The sequence below is a fragment of the Miscanthus floridulus genome, chromosome 16 (genome assembly GCF_019320115.1).
Source record: "Miscanthus floridulus cultivar M001 chromosome 16, ASM1932011v1, whole genome shotgun sequence".
NCBI classification, from domain to species: Eukaryota; Viridiplantae; Streptophyta; class Magnoliopsida; order Poales; family Poaceae; genus Miscanthus; species Miscanthus floridulus.
Window position 1 is genome coordinate 113,932,664 of NC_089595.1, and position 22,793 is coordinate 113,955,456.

Here is a 22,793-nt window from a genome sequence, read left to right on the forward strand (position 1 = left end):
TCCCGCACCACCGTGATAGCTCCACCGTCTTCCCCGCACCCCGTAGCTTCTTCCCGTGCCCGCCCTTCGCGCTTGGTAAGCCTCCACCGCGTGCACAGGCTCGCCGGAGTTCCGCCGTGAGCCCCGTCGTCGTGGCCACGCCGCTACAGTCCTCCTCCAGCTCCGTTAGCTAGCGCACTAGGTCCTCCAGCGTTCATAGATGCTTGTCCACGCGTTGATTTGAACCCCCGTAGCCTTCACCGGCGTTTCACCGTCGACCCGCACCTCCACCCCGCCATGGCCGCCGCCGTAGCCGCTAGCTCCGATGAGAAGGCCACCCAAGTAGCTCAATCGCTCCGCTAAGTCAAGTAGGTCGTCGTGTTATGATGTCACCGCCGGCGAGTTCGCCGTCGGCGAGCTCTGGCCGCGCCAGCACCGCGCAGCGCCGCTGCTCTGCTTCGGGTCGATGACATGTGGGGTCCCCTGACCACCGGGTCCCACCGGTCAGCGACTGCAGTAGTGAAGGATGGCTCATTTTGATTCCAGTTTTTGATTTGTTTTGTTATTTTTGTATCTGCAGTTTGCTAACTCCAAAAATGTTGAAATAAATATGGTTGTGCTCCTTAAGAAGTGTAGTATTTAAGAAAAATATGTTCTTTGGTTCAACAGTAGAAATTTCTGGAGATTTAAATAAGGTTTGCAAATGTGCTTTTGAATGCATTCAAATTTGTTTATTTTATATCTAGAGTTCCTGTGCTCCAAAAATTATGAAATTTTTGTGGTAGGCTATTCTTGTCATACCTAAGCTTGGATAAAAGTTTGAGGACCAGTGCATGTGTAGATATATAGTTATAGATTTTTCTTTTATAAATAGTTAATCCTTGCATGAATTTTTATAAATTAATTATGAGTCCAAAATTCATGAAATTTGTTGGAGGTGATACTAGTACCATATGGATGTTAGGAAAAATAAGAAATCTGTTGCTTGACACTTTTCAATAGGATTTCCCATTTATGCCATTTCAAGCCTTGCTTCCTTATCATTTTTGTATAGAATGTTCTACTTAGTAAAATGACCTGAAATTTTTATAGTAATCCTTGGATAGCATTAGTAAGGCTCTGTAAATTTTTGAGAATTTATTAAGCACATCTGATATATATTTATTATTTAACCTAGATATCTGAATAAAATAATAAAGGCAATTTAATAAATAGTTTGGGCTTTGCCATTATATTATCTTAACTATGTTTGGTATGCTTAAACTGTTGGTAGGTTCTAGGTTGTCAATTTGTGAATAGTTACATGAAGTAGAGGTGTTATTACTTTATATTGCATGTTAAGTCATTTCCGGACTGATTCTAGAAAATGATGAGTTGCATGTTGAAACTGATGTAGACTGTAAAAATGGTTAATAACAAAGTTGTAGAAAATTTGATAAGCTTTCCAGAAAGTCCAAGATCACTAGATTTGGAATTGTCGAACTCCAGTTATGAGTAAAACAAATAGATACTGTTAATGGCATAGTCGATGCTTTATAGAAGTAGTTAAGTAGTAAGCGAGAAGAGATATGCACCTACTCAAACAACGTGATGCACTTGTTAACATATATGCATTCGTAATACTCATACCATACTCATGCATCTAGGATCGGAGGAAGAGATCACGTTGCTGGAATTCGAAGAAGCCGAGGAAGGGAACCCGCAGGAGAATCCGCAAGTCCCCGCTCCCGAAGGCGTGGAGCAGAACCCTGAAGAGCTTCCGGAGTGCCCTGACCATCGTCCTACTTCCTTTCTGCGAGGCAAGCCCCGGAGCATTATAAGTCTCCCAGTAATTTACAAATGTTTACTTACGTATTTATGATTGATGCATTAGGTTATAAGAGTTGAATGAAACCACTTGATGCATGTACATTCCTTGTCCAGATATTAACCCTTTAACCGGTATAGGTCCAGGATCGAATTTATGCTTAGCCATGCTTAGACCGGTAGAAGTCGGGTGATGTCCTGTCACCTGCGAGATATAGGTGGATACCGGAGCACGGTTGGCTATATCTGCTATCGTGGAACAGAACCATGTGGTAAAAGTAAATTGAGACCGGACGGGAGGTCGATAGGGAAACAACAAGGCATGGAGGTCTTGGGTGTGGACTTATCCCCGTCTGTGTCGATCAAGGACCGTACCGTTGTTGGAACTTCTGACAAGATTGAACGCATGCCTCTCACTTAGCTGGCCGGATAACTCGTTCCGACCGCGAAGCCGAGTAATTCAACTCAGGCCGGGAATCGTTCTGTTGTGCGCTCCTTCCGAGGAACGATCAGACTGAGCCCAAGGGCAGGCTTGGCCTGAGCATCCTGGCATCTGGTGTTCCAGATTGTGCGGCGCAGTATGAACCCGCGAAATGTGTACCTGAGTTGTACCAAAGGTGACCTAAGACTACCGTGGCTGGTAGATCTGGGTTTGTGTTAGGAATAAATTCCCAGCTGGTTGAAATCGATTCGAATCGCCGTCTCTCCCGGATAGTGAGAAACTTGGCTAGCTCCAACATCGTAGTAACTGTGTTATGAAACATGATGGTTCAAATGAATATGGAATTACAATACTTGCTATGGTTACTATTGTATGATTCTAAATAATATACCACATGTTTGGCATAGGATAGTTGCTAACCTAGAAATGGATAGTTATAATTAACTTGATAAAAGAATCACAAGTGTACAAAGATTAATTGTCTTTTTCGCAAAAATGTTGTCAAGTTACGTCCACTTATACAGCCTTGCATAGTCCTTGGAGTCATTTTATTTCTGGTTCATGACGGGTAAGTCTAGCTGAGTACCTTCTCGTACTCAGGGTTTATTTTCCCATTGTTGCAGATGGCACTGTGTATCATGGTTATTGCAAGAGTTGCTTCTATCCCGCTGTGGATGAGGAGTAAGCCTTGGGCAGGCTTCCTTAGTAATTCCTATCCTTGCTTTTGTGGACCGTGATCGGGTTTGGCACTGTAGTAAACTATGTTGGAAAACTTTATCTCAAACTTATTTGCTTCCGCTTTTGTTTATCAAACTTGTTTTGTAATAACTTTTATTCGTACTCTGATGATGAAACGTATCTGTGAACTTTATGTAATATGTGGCATGTATGTTGAATCCTGTACGATCTTGGTTGTTGTAAATCGTTTATCGAGACCCGTCGTGGTACTCGACGGACTACCGGGTTTATATGGGTTCAAGTATGACAGTACGACCGCTTGCGGATTGCCATTATACTTGTATTCTTATAAATTGGTCGGTTCTGCGACAGCTGGTATCAGAGCAGATTCAACGTTAATTGTCACAAGTGTATTTAAAACAAAAGTTTTTGTTTTCTAAAAACCATTCTCTAGCAACTAATAGTCAAATAATAGGTATTTGAAATCTAAAGTGTGCCATTGATCACTTTCCTTATGCCCAGATTAAGGACTATTAGGTGGCTATTTAAGTACTAACATGGGGGTTTTTACTTCGTCGTCCATACGGCGTGCTATAGTATGGATGCCATTCACTTGAGTGGTAATGTATGGATCACTGCCTCTACGTCAAGGTAAGATGAGTGTATGACCGCAAGATGTGAGCGTGCGGTCGGGAAGAGGTAGCTTTGGTACGGCTATGTATACATGCTCGCATGTGTACATGGTACGTATTTAATTGTGGGTTTAAATTATTGTTGGGTAGATTGATACGGAAGTATATGTATGGGGATACATATATGGAAGTATTTACAAGTACATTCTGCATATTCTTTATGGGTTTAGGGCTGAAATGAAATTTTATGCAGGTACACTAACAACGAAACGTGTAGCTCGACTAGTTACGCTATTATGAGAGAACGTATGTATGCCACCGTGTCTACTGTTAGAAACAAATTTTTCCTAAGTTTGTGAGGACGTACGGCACGAGCATGCATCATGTTAAAATACCATTCACATAATTACAATTGTTTCTCCCCTTATAAAGATTCTTACTCGGTTATGTAACTCTTATCCATTATGGCATTGTCTCACCAAAGGGTACATGTTGATGGTGCAGATGGCACGCACCAAGCAGACTGCTCGCAAGTCCACCGGAGGTAGAGCTCCTAGCCGTCAGCTTGCTCCACGTACCCGTCAACGTCACACGTTCCTTGGAGAGTTTGGGATGCCTACACTCTTATGGAGAGTGCTAAGCTATGTAGGCTATCCTGATGGAATGGAACCCCGCTACTTCTGGGCGAATGAGCGGTTGGGAGAAGGTCTCTTAGTTACCGTGGAGGCCGTTGTCCGTCCCCGAGGTGACGAGTCTGAGTGGACAGGTTGGTGTTATGAGTCGACTGGCAGGACTGCTGAGGAAGCAGCTGGCAGGGCAGCCTTTGGAATCTTGAGGAATATCATGGAACGTTTTCCTCAGGAACTGGCAGCCGCCTTGGTTGGAGTCTTTCCAAGAGGTAATCCCTCCACTGACTCATGGCAGCAGGCAAGAGGAAGACCCTTGGAAATTGGTGCCATAGAAAGGCAGAACAGCGATAACCCTGCAATGAGCGCCATGTTTGCAATGATGAGAGTGTTAGATGGAGTTGAAGGTAGCCTCAGACGTGTGTCTGGTGCTCTTGGTCATGCCCGCGAGGACCGACGTCAGCTTCAAAGGGAGCATGACGCCGAGATAGAAAGGCTCACCGAAGAGATGACTAGGTTAACTCACCAACGGAATGCAGCCTGGTCCAGGGAAGATGTCCTGAGAGCTCGACAGTTTGAGCTGGAACAACAGCTGGCCAATGCGGAGGGATACAACGATAATCTGCATGAAGAAGTTCACCTACTGCACAATCAGCTCCACCCTTATGTACCACCTGGAGCCGCAGAAATGGATCTAGAAGGGTACGAGGAAGAAGAAGAAGTGGCACCTGAAGAGGAAGTCGAACCTGAGGAAGGAGATGATTCTGCGTCTGACCTCGATAGTGATCATGATGAGGATTAGATCGCTTAGCGTGTAGTGGGAAGACTAATGTATCACCTTTATTTATGTAATGGACCTGTAGTTCCAAGTTGGCATTAGTAACCAGACTATCATGTAATGCTAATCGCACGTGTGGGTAAACGTTAATGCAATTTTAGTTCCTTGTCGGTCATCACGCTTTAAATTGCATGCGTTATGAGCACAAAAAGGGGTCAAATTGGCGATGTCATGTTGCGAGAATGAATTATTATGCCTCTGTTTTTATTGTGCTTTTGAGAATTTTCTCCAGTAATTTCAGTTTGGCATGATTACCTAATTCAGCTGCAATCTCTTGGCATCGACCAATAATCGCTTATTGTTGCAACTTCGCAGATGACGCGCACCCGTGCTGGAGCTAGTAGCGGTCAGGATGGCAACCAGGATGATTTGCCACCCCCACCGCCACCGTCTGCTCAGGAGTTCTTTACCCAGTTCTTGGGTAGCCAGAGGACAATGGAAGAAGCCTTGCGCCTCATCGCGCAAAACACTGCTCGTGGCCACCCACAGCAACCAGGGGCCGAGCCAAATCAGCACAGTACATTCAAGGAGTTTCTGGACACGAAGCCTCCGATCTTCAAGGTGGCTGAGGAACCACTGCAGGCCGATGAGTGGCTGAATACCATCGAGCAGAAATTTCGTCTGCTAAGGGTCACCGAGCACCTGAAAGCGGAATATGCTTCTCATCAATTGCAAGGACCAGCAGGAATCTGGTGGACGCACTTTCTGTCGTCTCTGCCCGCTAATGCGAGAGTGACCTGGGATCAATTCAAGTTGGCTTTTAGAGGACACCATATTCCCCCGGGCCTGATGCGCATGAAAGCAGCAGAATTTATGAGGCTCACTCAGGGAACCAAGTCACTCACAGAATATATGCACGCATTCAACAACTTGTCAAGATATGCTCCCGGTTTCGTGGACACAGAAGAGAAAAAGATTGAGAGTTTCAAGCGAGGGTTGGGTACCAAACTAATGAAGACTATGGCAAATTCTCGATGTGCCACGTACAATGAGTTTATTAGCGATGCCTTGACCCAAGAAAACCACAACAACCTGCATGCAGTTGCTAAGGGTCGCAAGAGGGCATATGAGGCCAGTGCATCCGGATCTTTTCAGTCAAAAGCGCCTATCGCAGTTAGGCCACCATTTCGTCCACCTGCATCCAAGTTCAGGCCTCCACCCCCGAAAGCTCAGAATAACCGGCCACAGAAACCGTTTCGTAAGGCGTTCACTATCGCCTTACCAAAAGGGAATGGTAATCAGGACAGCTCCACCGGATTCAAAAGTAATCAACCTTGTTTCAACTGCAACCAACTAGGTCACTGGTCCAAGGAGTGCCCCCACCCCAAGAGGAATGGCAACCCAAATCAGAACAATCAGAGGCAGGTGAATGCCAGGGCACGTCAGGGACAAGTGCATTATACCGCTGTGGAGGAAGTGCCCGCCGGAGAAGTTGTCACGGCCGGTATGTTTCTCGTCAACAAACACCCCGCTGTTGTTTTATTTGATTCAGGAGCTTCTCATTCATTTATGAGTCAAGCATTTGCATCTAGACATGATCAAGAAATAATTGAAGTAAGTAAAGGGGGTTTTAACATAAGTTCAGCAGGGGGAACTGTTACTACCAAAAAGATAGTCAAAAATGTACTCATCTTGATACAAGGGCGGGAGTACACCACAGATTTGATAATATTGCCGGGGTTGTCGATAAGTGTAATCTTAGGCATGAATTGGATGAAGTATCATGGTGCTCTTATTGACACTAGCACCCGTACTATCATGTTGAGAGAACCCACGGGAGGGAATGCTTTTCTAGTTCCACTCTCCCGCGATTTCGAACCCCAACATTTAGCCTGTGCTATCCAAGCCACCACCATATGTGATATTCCCGTGGTTTGTGAGTTTCCGGATGTATTTCCAGAGGAATTACCAGGTCTACCACCGGATAGGGATGTGGAATTTAAGATCGAATTAGTGCCAGGTACCGCACCCATATCCAGAAGGCCCTATAGAATGCCACCCAATGAGTTAGCAGAACTCAAGGTTCAATTGCAAGATCTATTGGACAAAGGTCTTATCCAGCCTAGCTCATCTCCGTGGGGATGTCCAGCATTGTTTGTGAAAAAGAAGGATAAGTCACTAAGGATGTGTGTAGATTACAGACCACTAAATGCTGTGACCATCAAGAACAAATATCCGTTACCCCGCATCGACATCTTGTTCGATCAGCTGGCGAAGGCAAAAGTATTCTCCAAAATTGACTTAAGATCAGGTTACCATCAGATAAAGATCAGACCGGAGGATATACCGAAGACTGCCTTCTCTACTAGGTACGGCTTATACGAGTATTTGGTTATGTCTTTCGGACTAACGAATGCTCCAGCCTACTTTATGTACCTAATGAACTCGGTATTCATGCCCGAACTTGATAAGTTCGTGGTCGTGTTTATCGATGACATATTGATTTATTCGGAAACTGAGTCAGATCATGAAGAGCATCTGCGGATTGTCCTATCCAGACTCAGGGAACATAAGCTTTATGCCAAGTTTAGTAAATGTGAATTCTGGATGAGCAAAGTACCTTTCTTAGGTCACATTTTATCCAGAGATGGAATCTCAGTAGACCCATCAAAGGTGCAAGAGGTCATGGATTGGAAAGCCCCAACTTCGGTGCATGAAGTTCGGAGTTTCCTAGGATTAGCAGGATACTATCGTCGGTTTATTCCAGACTTCTCAAAGATAGCTAAGCCTATGACCAGACTACTTCAGAAAGATGAGAAATACAAGTGGACACCAGAATGTGAAACAGCTTTTCACACCCTCAGAACCTTGTTGACTACAGCACCAGTGCTAGCACAACCAGACATTGAAAAGCCTTTTGATGTATTTTGTGATGCATCAGGAATAGGTTTGGGATGTGTACTTATGCAAGAAGGGAGAGTAATTGCATATGCCTCTCGGCAACTGAGAAAACATGAAGCCAACTACCCTACACATGATTTGGAACTTGCAGCCGTTGTCCATGCACTAAAGATATGGAGACATTACTTGTTGGGCAATGTATGTCATATCTATACTGACCACAAAAGCCTCAAGTATATCTTTACCCAGCCAGAACTGAACATGAGACAACGTAGATGGTTGGAATTGATTAAGGACTATAATTTGGAAGTGCATTACCATCCGGGTAAAGCAAATGTAGTAGCTGATGCACTTAGTCGGAAGTCCCATTGCAACACTATGGAAGCACTATTAGAAGATGGATTCAACTTGTTACATCCTGCCGTACTCCATAATATCACAATCAGTTGTTCGCTGGAGAGCCGAATCATAGAGCTACAGCAGACAGATGTAGGAATAAGTCATATCAAGAGAAAAATGAAAGAGCAAGAAACAAAACACTTTAGATTGGACGAAAGAGGTGTATTATGGTTTGAGGACCGACTAGTGGTGCCAAAGGACCGTGAGCTAAGGAATCAGATTTTAGAAGAAGCTCACTCGTCCAAATTGTCTATCCACCCGGGTAGTAGTAAAATGTATCAAGATCTAAGAAATCGTTTTTGGTGGACTAAGATGAAGAAAGAGATCGCAGCCTATGTTGCAAGGTGTGATAACTGTAGCAGAGTGAAAGCCGTCCATATGAAAACCGCTGGATTACTTCAGCCACTGCCTATCCCAGGATGGAAATGGGAGGAGATCAGTATGGACTTTATCACAGGCCTTCCAACAACGCCCCAAGGTCACGATTCGATCTGGGTCATTGTTGATCGTCTCACGAAGTCAGCCCATTTTGTACCAGTTCACACAACATATCACGCGGGTAAATATTCTGAGTTATATGTTTCCCATATCGTGAAGTTACATGGAGTACCCCGGACCATAATATCGGATAGAGGACCGCAGTTCATAGCTCGTTTCTGGGAACACTTACACCAAGCTTTGGGAACCAAGCTAATCAGAAGTTCAGCTTATCATCCGCAAACTTCAGGACAGACAGAGAGAGTAAACCAAATTCTAGAAGATTTACTTAGAGCTTGTGTTATATCTTCAAAAGGGTCATGGGAGAAATGGCTACCTTTGGCTGAATTCTCATATAACAATAGTTATCAAGCGAGTATCAAGATGGCCCCATTTGAAGCCTTGTATGGCAGAAAATGCAGAACCCATTGAATTGGATTGAGCCCGGTGAAAGGAGATATTTTGGTATTGATTTTGTCAATGAAGCCGAAGAACAAGTACGTATCATCCAACAACACATGAAGGCAGCTCAATCAAGACAGAAGAGTTATGCCGATAGACGAAGAAGACCACTAACTTTTGGAGTAGGTGATTATGTGTACTTGAGAGTATCGCCCATGAAAGGTGTGAAGAGATTTGGGATGAAAAAGAAGCTTTCACCAAGATATGTAGGGCCATACAAAATCTTGGAACGAAAAGGAAACGTTGCATATAAGCTACAACTACCACCAGAGATGAGTGCAATCTTTGATGTGTTCCATGTTTCGCAGCTAAAGAAATGTCTTCGAGTACCGGAAGAAGCTATCGCACCCACCAACGTGCAGCTTCAATCAGATCTGACCTATGAAGAAAAGCCAATTCGAGTATTAGAAGTGATGGAGAGAGTAACAAGGAGTAAGATCATTAAGTTCTATAAGGTGATGTGGAACAATCATAGTGAACAAGATGCTACATGGGAAAGAGAAGATTATCTGCAAGAAGTTTATCCCGCCTTTTTCCAAGAATGGTAGGTCTTGCAAATCTCGGGACGAGATTTTTATAAGGGGGAGGGGCTGTAACACCTCGGGTGTTAGCCTTGCATAACTTGACTTGCATAACATGAGCATGAGCATCAAGCATTCATAAATCATCATTTACAATTGAAACATCTGGTCGAAACATATGAAACATTGCTTGTTATTTCATGTTCCTTGTAACATATGCATATGATCATGTGCAAATAAATGCTAGTGTGTAATGTTGGTCACTATAACACCTTAGCTACACTTAGGTTAACAAAAGGAACCTTGTTCATGAAGGCCACATTTCTTGATCAAAGCATTTAAGTGTTATTTCATGTGTCGACCTGAATAGCTATATGAGTGACTACTACATGAAATGCTTAAATGATCTTGCAAATTGTTTTAACATGCTTAGAGTATCATCATGAACAACTTTGGTATTTAGTGCTAGGGCTAGTTTAGTCATTTGGCCATGGTTTGAATGTGCATCATGATTTTAAAGTGACATGTTTGACTAAAGTTGAACTAGGTGTTAGGAACCTTGCATGGAGGAGTTCACTAAAGCAAAGTTGTAATGTTTGACATAAGGAACAACTTTGATTTTTGGGCCTTTGACTGAATCAGCTCCTAACATGTGTGAAATTGGGTTTCAAAAATCAGAGAAATCACAAATTCTACACTTAGCAAATTTTGCTAAGTCGTGAAACCCTGACAGCCTGACAAGCTAACCTTCAGGGCTTTATAACTCGAGTTTGGGTGAGAATTAGAGCTCGATCATTGAACAACAATTGAAGCTGGTACATAGGGCTATAAATTTTGTTTAGACGACTGATGCTTTGGAGCAACGAATTAGCGGGAAATTCAGCGTCAAATCTCGTCGTCAGGCTCGGCCATCGCGCGACTGACGAAACTGAATCGCGTTTGATCATGGCCGACCGGTTTCAGGCCTTGTGCGCCGCGTGTCCCCGGCGGCGGCCGCGCGTCGCCAGCGCCCTGACCGCGCAGGCCACGCCGCGCCCGGGCGTGCCTTCTTCACGCCAACGCCCGCCCGCACTCACTCGCGCTCCATTTCAGCTTCGCCTCGGCCTCCTTTCTTCGCCGCAGCAGCAGCCGAGCGCCCTCAGCTCCGCCGTCGCCATAGCCCCGCGCAGCTCACGCCCGGCCACTCCCGCACCACCGTGATAGCTCCACCGTCTTCCCCGCACCCCGTAGCTTCTTCCCGTGCCCGCCCTTCGCGCTTGGTAAGCCTCCACCGCGTGCACAGGCTCGCCGGAGTTCCGCCGTGAGCCCCGTCGTCGTGGCCACGCCGCTACAGTCCTCCTCCAGCTCCGTTAGCTAGCGCACTAGGTCCTCCAGCGTTCATAGATGCTTGTCCACGTGTTGATTTGAACCCCCGTAGCCTTCACCGGCGTTTCACCGTCGACCCGCACCTCCACCCCGCCATGGCCGCCGCCGTAGCCGCTAGCTCCGATGAGAAGGCCACCCAAGTAGCTCAATCGCTCCGCTAAGTCAAGTAGGTCGTCGTGTTATGATGTCACCGCCGGCGAGTTCGCCGTCGGCGAGCTCTGGCCGCGCCAGCACCGCGCAGCGCCGCTGCTCTGCTTCGGGTCGATGACATGTGGGGTCCCCTGACCACCGGGTCCCACCGGTCAGCGACTGCAGTAGTGAAGGATGGCTCATTTTGATTCCAGTTTTTGATTTGTTTTGTTATTTTTGTATCTGCAGTTTGCTAACTCCAAAAATGTTGAAATAAATATGGTTGTGCTCCTTAAGAAGTGTAGTATTTAAGAAAAATATGTTCTTTGGTTCAACAGTAGAAATTTCTGGAGATTTAAATAAGGTTTGCAAATGTGCTTTTGAATGCATTCAAATTTGTTTATTTTATATCTAGAGTTCCTGTGCTCCAAAAATTATGAAATTTTTGTGGTAGGCTATTCTTGTCATACCTAAGCTTGGATAAAAGTTTGAGGACCAGTGCATGTGTAGATATATAGTTATAGATTTTTCTTTTATAAATAGTTAATCCTTGCATGAATTTTTATAAATTAATTATGAGTCCAAAATTCATGAAATTTGTTGGAGGTGATACTAGTACCATATGGATGTTAGGAAAAATAAGAAATCTGTTGCTTGACACTTTTCAATAGGATTTCCCATTTATGCCATTTCAAGCCTTGCTTCCTTATCATTTTTGTATAGAATGTTCTACTTAGTAAAATGACCTGAAATTTTTATAGTAATCCTTGGATAGCATTAGTAAGGCTCTGTAAATTTTTGAGAATTTATTAAGCACATCTGATATATATTTATTATTTAACCTAGATATCTGAATAAAATAATAAAGGCAATTTAATAAATAGTTTGGGCTTTGCCATTATATTATCTTAACTATGTTTGGTATGCTTAAACTGTTGGTAGGTTCTAGGTTGTCAATTTGTGAATAGTTACATGAAGTAGAGGTGTTATTACTTTATATTGCATGTTAAGTCATTTCCGGACTGATTCTAGAAAATGATGAGTTGCATGTTGAAACTGATGTAGACTGTAAAAATGGTTAATAACAAAGTTGTAGAAAATTTGATAAGCTTTCCAGAAAGTCCAAGATCACTAGATTTGGAATTGTCGAACTCCAGTTATGAGTAAAACAAATAGATACTGTTAATGGCATAGTCGATGCTTTATAGAAGTAGTTAAGTAGTAAGCGAGAAGAGATATGCACCTACTCAAACAACGTGATGCACTTGTTAACATATATGCATTCGTAATACTCATACCATACTCATGCATCTAGGATCGGAGGAAGAGATCACGTTGCTGGAATTCGAAGAAGCCGAGGAAGGGAACCCGCAGGAGAATCCGCAAGTCCCCGCTCCCGAAGGCGTGGAGCAGAACCCTGAAGAGCTTCCGGAGTGCCCTGACCATCGTCCTACTTCCTTTCTGCGAGGCAAGCCCCGGAGCATTATAAGTCTCCCAGTAATTTACAAATGTTTACTTACGTATTTATGATTGATGCATTAGGTTATAAGAGTTGAATGAAACCACTTGATGCATGTACATTCCTTGTCCAGATATTAACCCTTTAACCGGTATAGGTCCAGGATCGAATTTATGCTTAGCCATGCTTAGACCGGTAGAAGTCGGGTGATGTCCTGTCACCTGCGAGATATAGGTGGATACCGGAGCACGGTTGGCTATATCTGCTATCGTGGAACAGAACCATGTGGTAAAAGTAAATTGAGACCGGACGGGAGGTCGATAGGGAAACAACAAGGCATGGAGGTCTTGGGTGTGGACTTATCCCCGTCTGTGTCGATCAAGGACCGTACCGTTGTTGGAACTTCTGACAAGATTGAACGCATGCCTCTCACTTAGCTGGCCGGATAACTCGTTCCGACCGCGAAGCCGAGTAATTCAACTCAGGCCGGGAATCGTTCTGTTGTGCGCTCCTTCCGGGGAACGATCAGACTGAGCCCAAGGGCAGGCTTGGCCTGAGCATCCTGGCATCTGGTGTTCCAGATTGTGCGGCGCAGTACGAACCCGCGAAATGTGTACCTGAGTTGTACCAAAGGTGACCTAAGACTACCGTGGCTGGTAGATCTGGGTTTGTGTTAGGAATAAATTCCCAGCTGGTTGAAATCGATTCGAATCGCCGTCTCTCCCGGATAGTGAGAAACTTGGCTAGCTCCAACATCGTAGTAACTGTGTTATGAAACATGATGGTTCAAATGAATATGGAATTACAATACTTGCTATGGTTACTATTGTATGATTCTAAATAATATACCACATGTTTGGCATAGGATAGTTGCTAACCTAGAAATGGATAGTTATAATTAACTTGATAAAAGAATCACAAGTGTACAAAGATTAATTGTCTTTTTCGCAAAAATGTTGTCAAGTTACGTCCACTTATACAGCCTTGCATAGTCCTTGGAGTCATTTTATTTCTGGTTCATGACGGGTAAGTCTAGCTGAGTACCTTCTCGTACTCAGGGTTTATTTTCCCATTGTTGCAGATGGCACTGTGTATCATGGTTATTGCAAGAGTTGCTTCTATCCCGCTGTGGATGAGGAGTAAGCCTTGGGCAGGCTTCCTTAGTAATTCCTATCCTTGCTTTTGTGGACCGTGATCGGGTTTGGCACTGTAGTAAACTATGTTGGAAAACTTTATCTCAAACTTATTTGCTTCCGCTTTTGTTTATCAAACTTGTTTTGTAATAACTTTTATTCGTACTCTGATGATGAAACGTATCTGTGAACTTTATGTAATATGTGGCATGTATGTTGAATCCTGTACGATCTTGGTTGTTGTAAATCGTTTATCGAGACCCGTCGTGGTACTCGACGGACTACCGGGTTTATATGGGTTCAAGTATGACAGTGCGACCGCTTGCGGATTGCCATTATACTTGTATTCTTATAAATTGGTCGGTTCTGCGACATAGGGGATTGGAGTTAGTTTAGTTGCGATCCTATGTTTTGTTGTGATTTGATGGATGTGGTATGTTATTTCTATGTTCAAATTGTTTAGCTAAGGCAAAACAACGAAGGGATGCATGGAATAATGTTGTTTTGGGAGATTGCTATGTTAAAAGGATGTCTTTTCATCCTCTATGGTTGCATGATAGTCTGATTAGTAGTTGGAGAAATAAATGATAATCTGCTACATATATATTTTTTATGGATACCATCACAAATTAAAAACTTTTCTTTGTGATACAGGAAGATTACACACTTCCATCTCAACCTGACAGGTTTTGCTCTGGTTTTCCGTTCATCTGCATGTGCAGCTCAAGGGTTCGTCAGTGGTGCAGGCCTCCTCTCCGCCACTCAATTCAAAAAATTGCTCTCCATAGGTCAAATTCAGATCTTATGTGCTTGAGTTCCTAGCCATGAATTGATTCAGCAACTATTATTTTGTTGCTGTCAGGGCAATTGTTTGCTTGGTTGCACTAGATTGAAAAGCAATGGAAATCATCTTGATGGTCGCTTGCATGTGGATTGATCGGTTCAACATGTTCATACTAACGATAAGTTTATATGTATCGCTCCAGACATATAAGACTGCAAAGCCTTGCACAAACCAAACATCCAATAGTGTCTAGATGCAATTTTCTTTATTTGGACATGTTTTAGCTCTCGGTTGTCTTACTGGATTTTTTATGAGTGAGAACAATGGTGGTTAGCATTTCTATTTTAATGACAAAGCTCTGCAAGACAGTGATATGTGTTTTTTGTTATGGAATATAGCAATAGATGTTCTTCTTGGTGCAACACAATTTTTATTGAAAAGAAGTGTGGGCCAAAAATATTCAAAACCCTGATTTTATCGAGCTATTATATGTTTTTGTTTTTATTGAAACAAAGTATGGACCAAAAATATTCAAAATTCTGACATTGTTTGTTTTCTGTGTAGGAGCATAATCTCAGACCTTAAAAAGTTTGGGAAACACCAAGTAACTAGAGAACAACTAAACAAGGAAGATCTAATATCCATCTCACATTGCACTTCATTTCATAAACTGAGTTAAATCTACGCTATAAGAATACCAATGCAGCTCATACCAATGAGGACGATGCAAACCAGCTATCGCTCGATCAACATGTTCCAGCTATCGCTCTACAGGTTCTAAACAACCCCTCCAGTCTTAAGGTCGACCAGGGGATCTCCTGCGGGCGACAGCGACTCGCTAGACACATGGGGTCAGTTATAGTGTGACTTGATCTTTAATTACCAATTTGAATACTGATCTTGATGTATTTAGATTAAGGAGAAATGTGTTGGTTTTTGTAAGAATGTGTAAAATCTTTTTTGGTGCAAAAAAACAAACGTTCATATTGTAAGATGTTATTAAAATGATTATATTCATGGTTGTACATATAATTTTTTAATTGTTGTATCATTTGAAGCACTTCTTTTTTCTCTCTATTAGTTATGTCTTACCATATACACGTGTGTGTCACACATGCATGGCCACTAGTATAATATAAAGTCAAAGGTATTTTCTTTTTAAATCAGGTTGACCCAGATCCTTCGCCAGCCGGCACGATCTACTCCTCACCTTGCTCGATCTATGGATCCACAATGGGATTAATTGTTCAAGAGAGGTGGATGAGGGTGAGGGAAAGGAGGGGACGGTTCCATCAGGTCACGTGAGGATGAGGACGGACAGAGCAAGTGAGAAAGAGGAGGGAGCGCAAGAAAAAAAACGCTTTATATATCATGTGTGGGGCCCATGAGCCACTGTGTGCACGTACTACGGCACTAGGGCTATGGAACGCTCTGCTGCCTCCGTTGGCATGAGCTGGACCTCACAATCACAGCCCATATCCACTGTAGTGCACTGCAGTGGATCGGACCTGCCCCTGACCAAGCTAAGGTATGGCTCGGGTCCCCATGGGGCCCACATGCAAGCATAGCTAGCAGAGGACGAGAGCTAGCGTCTGCCGGACCTCACAAAAGGGAAAGTTGTAAATTTTCATTTCTTTTTCCCCTTCGGATGCGACGGATCGACCAATTACGCAAGAAACCGCAGATCTCCAGCGGTCTAGCCCTTAAGAAAAAACTTCCCCACCAAACCAAGATTGTTTGTGACAATTTTTATCAACCACGCTTGGAATCAAATCTGGCTTTCTACCATAGCTAGCTTTGATTAGAAGCAAAGTATGTAAAAATATGACATTTGGGAGTTTACTTACAGGAGAAACCCTGCACCCGCCTGTCTTCTCCCACGCGGAGGCTCCTAGGGCCACCACTGCCACCGTGCCCTCATGCGGTGACCTCGCCGCAAGGAGCGCTAGATCAACGGATCTAGCTCCTTATCCTCTCCTAGAGAAGATCCTGGGGCCGTCGCCACGCTGGATCGAGGGGGTAATGCGTTGTGGTGAGGAAGACTAACGGGCGGTGCGCTATCGGTGAAGAGGAGGAAGAAGCTACGTGGGTGCCGAAGAGAAGGAAGAGGCCACGCAGGTGCCAGCAAGAAAGAAGCGGTGTCACCAGCATCGATGAGGAGAAGGAAGAGGTCGTCCGACCACCGAGACGAGAAGTGGTGTGGCGGCTAGAAATCATGGGGAAAGAGGGAGGCGTAGTGTGACAGGGGCACAAGAGGCCACGACTAGAGATGGTCATGCAGCTCGTGGGCCAGTAGCACGGCATGAAGCCCAATATTTTGGCCCAGTCCAAGCATGGCCCGATGGTGACCGTGCCTAGGCCAAATGATGGCATGAGAAATCAGCATGATTTTTCCCACTGGGGTCTGAGGACCACTTTTTCTTCTATGTTGATAGAGCATGGAGAGGAGAATCGTGGGAAGATAAGTCGCTCCGGAATCGACGTGTTTGCGGTAGTCGAACGACTTATTTTTGCCACAAGCAATCCAGAAGTGGCCCCAAACAGGCCCCAAATCTCCAAGCACAGTGAAGAAGCAAGAAAAGGTAATCCATGGGGGGACGAGACGAGATGGATCAAATTGGACGACGAAAATAGTAAGGGGGAGGGGGAAAGGAAAGCAAGAGAAGAAAAAAGGACAGCAATCATTACGCGACGTACCTGATGATGAACAGCAAGAGGTGTTGTGACCAGTGAGTCCCAGATCGTGGTGAGGCGGCGAGGGCGGACGATGTGGTGGCAGCTCCGATCAAAATTTGGGGGTGGGTGAGGGGAAAGACGTAGTCTTTAGGGTTTCCTAGTGGTGGCGGCTATGACCAATCGAATTTCGGAGACGGGGTAGTGGAAAATTGCGAGCTTTAGGGTTTCGTGCCGTGGGGATGAGTCTTAAATCACGACGAGGCAGGGGCGGTGGAGGCAGCTTTCGGGGATGCGCGTAGTGGTGACTCCTCGGCTGGAATTTGGGGCAAGGGATGGGAGGAAAGGCACGCTGGGGGCGGGGGGCTAAGTCCTAGATTGTGGCCAGGCGAGGACGGGGGAGTTGGCTTGCTGGTGACACGATGGTGGCTATGACTGGACTTTTTGCGGCGATGAGCGCAAGGCGTGACCTTTAAGGTTTCTTAGGAGATGGAGAGTGGGACTTGAGGGAGGAAAAAGAAATGGGGAAGATGGGAAGGTCATCAAGTCCGAGGGGGCTGTTGTGTGGACTTCAATGTTTCTGCTCTCTAGATACGTGAGGCCTCCCCCACAGCCCACCACCGCCATGCCACATTAGTGTTTTCCGTGCTGCCAGTTATCATCTATTTTGACCAACTGCACTAGTTGCTACATTAATTTGTTACTACTCCTAGCTAAGATAGTGACCAAAAGAGAGTGTGGATAATAAAACAGAGAGAGTGAGTATCTTTCTTTTCTTCCAATTACGTGTTAGTTTATAGAACAATAGCATCGAATTTAAATAATAACTAGATAATATCTCTGCGCATTGCTGCGGGAATTTTGTAACGTATGAAAGGACTCATGGAGCAAGAACATATGCACATATTAAATAGTATGAATTTAGTGGGAGTAATCAAAGAGAAACAAAGAAATAGGAAAAAGCTTTGCAGGAGAGGAATCGAAAAAGGAGTAGCACCATAAAAAGAATGGCTAAGAAGTCAGTTGCCTGCTGGTAGTGCTAGGGATAACCATGAATGACACGGCAACTAATGCCAAGAAGTTTGAGCAGCAGAGATGTCTGAATCATTCATACAAATTGTACAGCACATTTTCTTTTCTTTGAGTGCACAGATCTTGTAGAGTTCCAGACATATTAAATCTCTTATGTAGTATAGACATTTTTTTGTGAGTTTAGTATAGACAATTGTGAGCATACAGTAATCCAAATAGACCTCCATCCATGATTATTTTTTACATTCATTAGAGAGGTGTATTTTTATGAAATAAAAATAAAGATAGTCACATGATAATTTCAGATGATATTAATCAAGCAAAGAGGGTACCTGAAAATCAACAAGGAAAAAGTTTACATAATCCCTCACCTGTTGCAACTCGACTATATTACCCCACGGTCTATAAAATTAGGTATTTAACCCCTCACCTTTGTAAAACTGTTCAAATAACCCCTACAACGGTTTTGCTATGTTGGCGTGCTTAGGTGGACTTTGATGCTGACGTGCCGCGACTGACAAGCGAGTTAGGTCTTCTCCCCTTACATCCCGCGGCCAGCCTGCCGACCGATAACGACGCTTCTCCTCCCCACGCCGTCTTCTTCCTCTTCTCCGGCGCTTCTTTCCCCACCGGTAGTGGCCGAGCTCGCGCTCCACATCTTCCCCTAGCGAGATCTGGCGCGGGCTTGCTCGCGGGCTCAAGGCGGTCGGAGCAGGGGCGGCGGCCATGGCGGTCGGGGGAGGGGCGTGCAGGTGGAGTTGCTGTTGGGCGCGACCGGGGCAGGGGTTTACGGTCGGAGCCGCGCGGGGGCGGCCAAACAAGCTGCGCCGGGGCTGGGCGCGGCCGGCAGAGCTACGCAGGGGCAGGGGTGAGGAGGGGCCTGTCGGAGCTAGAGCGAGTACCTAGGGAAGATGTGGAGCGGGAGGCGTCGTGGGGCGTGGTGCCGTGGCTCGCTCGGTGACGGCGCTGGGCGCTGGAGGCTTGCGGCCATGGCGGTACAGGCGGCAAACTGTCGGGAGTTGCCTCTGCTTGGGCAACGGCGGCGTGGCGAGGGCGCGCTGGCCGCGAGCTGGCACACGGCGTAGGAGCATGCTGCAGGCGATCGTTGTGGTCATCGGGTGGGTCGCCGTCGTCATCGCGTGGGTTGCCGAAGTCTGCTCGCATCACAGCTTGGAGCAGAGCAGAGCTCATCCCGCCGGTCGCCCGCGCAGCTCTGGTGAATGGTATGCAGCACAGCAGCCGGGGAGATGTAGAAAGTGACGCGACGCTCCACTGGATCGAGGAAACCGTGCGGCTAGCTGGATTGGACTCCCTCGATTTTGTACCACCCACACCTGTCTCGTGCCAAGACCCTCATGTTTAGCTTTGTCCGCGCCGCGTCGAGCAGAGAAGGCCGCTGACCTCCGTCCGCGCGGTCCAGGAGGACAGGCGCACGAAGAAAGCCGCGGAGCTCCGTCCGCGGGAGGACACCGAAGCCGCCGCACGGGCCGCTGGCGCTGCCGGTCAGACCCGCTGCATGAAGCCGCTAGAGCAAGGCTCCAGTGAGCAGGACTACGAAGGAGACCGATTGGGGACGAAACAGCCAGGCGGAGGGGATGAAGACAAGGACGTTTCATTTTTTTTATTGATCATATCTAGAATTGCATTCTTTTCAGGCACCGAGAGACTGTAGAGTAACCTGAATGCACCGCCTCGATCGATAGTCACGACCACATACAGGCCAGCAAGTACATAACATAATAAGGGGACAGGAGAGGATATGCAGTAGGTAGTGTTCATCAATCTTCATGCGTGCCGCGGCTGCTCTCTTAACACGGGCGAAAGTACACTGGAAGGGCTCAACAGCCTCGATCGATCGATCTCACGCACGCACGCACGTTTCTCATATTTGCCAAATGCACGCATGGAAACATTGGATATATAAGTTCGGTTTCGGTGCATGCATGCATGCATGTTTTATGTACTTGCGTGGCGCAGAGAATCCGGGCGCCGGCCCTGGTTTCCTTCTCACGTATACGGAAGAATTTGCGGTGCCTATACGTGAGGACTAAGCAACATGCCATCATCTACCTACTGTGTATGGATCCTAGCTACCTTTCTTGCTTGCAAGTGTGTTTCTTACCTTCCTTCTACACACACTGGCTAGATGGTGCGTACTTGTCCCGGCCCAAACAACGTACGTAATAAAAGAGCGATGAGAAAAAGTAGTGCTTGCATCTCTCCATCGCCGTCTTGGGATCGAAACCACCGTGATTGTGGATCGAACAGTAGTTGCGTTTGCATGCGCGATGTGGATGTGATGGTACGCTGTTGTGTACTACCGTCCGGGCTGGACCGGCCGGGATCAGTGGAGAGATCACTGCGAGCGAGACTAGGTAGACAGTGTTGTACGGTGGTGTGTGATCGCGGGTAGCTTTTAACAGGGACAAGCTATCTATCTAGCAGCTAATAGCTTCCTTCTTTTCTCGCCCTCAGCTCTCTTTCCTTGACCAACCCCCTTTGTTTTGTTGTTTGTTCCCTCTCCGATCCCTGTCGTCGCAGTCTCCCTCTCTTTATTTCTCTGCCTTCTTCGCCATCGTCGTCGTCTTCTTTTAACCCTGCAGCACACTCCTCCTCTCCGGTCGATCGAGCCGGACACGCTCTTGTTAGCTTTGTTTGCCTGCTGTCCTCATGGAGATGTCGTTCTAGAGTTATTGGTAGTCGTCGCGCGTGCGCGCTGCGTTGTTGTCGATCGAGAAGGAAGCAGCTAAAGGGTTGGTTGTTATGACGTGGTGCAATGGTTTCAACGACGTGCGCGCCGCCGTGGAGAGCAGCCTGTCCCCGCCCGCCGCCGCCGTGGGCAAGAAGGCGGCGGCGTCGCTCGCCGTCCTCGTCAAGATGTGCCCCTCGTGCGGCCACCGCGCGCAGTATGAGCAGGTACGTGTACACGCGTGCGCGTGTCCAAGTAGAAGTCGTGCATGCGAGTATGCGACGACTCTTATTGTAACTGTGCGTCGGTGATCTGAATGCATGCATGCATCACTCTTCCATGTCATACATGTTGCTTGCTGATGAAAGTCGTCTCGATCGATCATAATGTGTGGTCGTCAGGAGAGCACGACGATCCAGGACTTGCCGGGGCTGCCGGCCGGCGTGAAGTTCGACCCGACGGACCAGGAGCTGCTGGAGCACTTGGAGGGGAAGGCGAGGCCGGACACCCGGAAGTTCCACCCCCTCGTCGACGAGTTCATCCCCACCATCGACGGCGAGAACGGCATCTGCTACACGCACCCGGAGAGGCTCCCCGGTACGTACGTACCGCATGTTTTGTTTTAATTTGGATCTGCATGCATATGCATGATGATCGATCGATCGATCTGCTGCCTGAGATTGCAATAATCACTGATCACTCGAGCGACCTACTCTTTATATCATTAATTTCAGGTGTGAGCAAGGACGGGCTTGTCCGGCACTTTTTCCACCGGCCGTCCAGGGCGTACACGACGGGGACGAGGAAGCGACGGAAGGTGCACAGCGGCGACGGCGACGACGGCGGCGGCGGGGAGACGCGGTGGCACAAGACGGGCAAGACCAGGCCGGTGCTGTGCAACGGCAGGCCGCGCGGGTACAAGAAGATCCTGGTGCTCTACACCAACTACGGCAAGCAGCGCAAGCCCGAGAAGACCAACTGGGTGATGCACCAGTACCACCTCGGCTCGGACGAGGAGGAGCGCGACGGCGAGCTCGTCGTCTCCAAGGTCTTCTTCCAGAAACACCCCAGGCAGTGCGGCTCCACCATGGCCAAGGAGTCCGCCGTCGTCGTCCCTGCCGCCGCCGCCGCCGTCACCGGCAGCAGCAACACACTTATTGCCGCCGGCCATAACCAGGGTGGTGGTGGTGGCGTCCTCAGGGAAGCAAACGGCGGTGCTGATCAGTTCTACAGCCCAGGAGCAATGATGGGGTATGGCCAGGGGGTCCTACCAAGTAACAGGGCACCTCCTGCCCCTGCTGCGGCCCCCCCACTTCATGCCTAACTTTGATGTGCATGCAGCAAGGGGTAGTTTTGGCCCTAGAATCATGTCAAGAATTCAGGACAAGAAATTTATACACACCTATCAAATTTATACCGGCTAAATAGGCATTTAGGAGCAGATCATCATGTCATCAGGGTAAAACCCCCAGGACCTGAAAACTACATCACAATTCACAAAGTTGTGCTAGGACTGTATAAAAATATCATGTTCTTGCCCTCTAACTTCATGTTCATTTACAAATTCCTCCCCTTTTAAGTTCATTCAAGGATTTGAGCAAGTCTTCAAGGGTATTTTGAGTACGAATTTTCTTTGTAATAGTTTATCAATTACTCCATTCGTTTAAAATTAATAGACGTATCCTCGTATGGCATTTGCATTTGACCAAAAATTCCTTTTTCAACACATGATTTATATAATATTATAGAATTAATGCCATTACATTCATATGAAAATAATTCAATACATACTAAATGGCATAACTGCTGGTCAAAGCATTATCCAAAC

The 22,793-nt window shown here is 46.2% G+C and overlaps 1 protein-coding gene across 1 annotated transcript; it reads left to right on the plus strand.

Annotated features, from left to right (window-relative positions):
- The first annotated feature begins 20,889 nt into the window (after positions 1-20,889).
- Positions 20,890-22,553, plus strand: LOC136513449 (NAC domain-containing protein 73-like). The gene is made up of 3 exons (XM_066507452.1): positions 20,890-21,192; positions 21,367-21,562; positions 21,700-22,553. The coding sequence occupies exons 1-3, from the start codon at positions 21,040-21,042 to the stop codon at positions 22,287-22,289; spliced, it is 939 nt and encodes a 312-aa protein (XP_066363549.1). The 5' UTR covers positions 20,890-21,039; the 3' UTR covers positions 22,290-22,553.
- Positions 22,554-22,793: the final 240 nt, after the last annotated feature.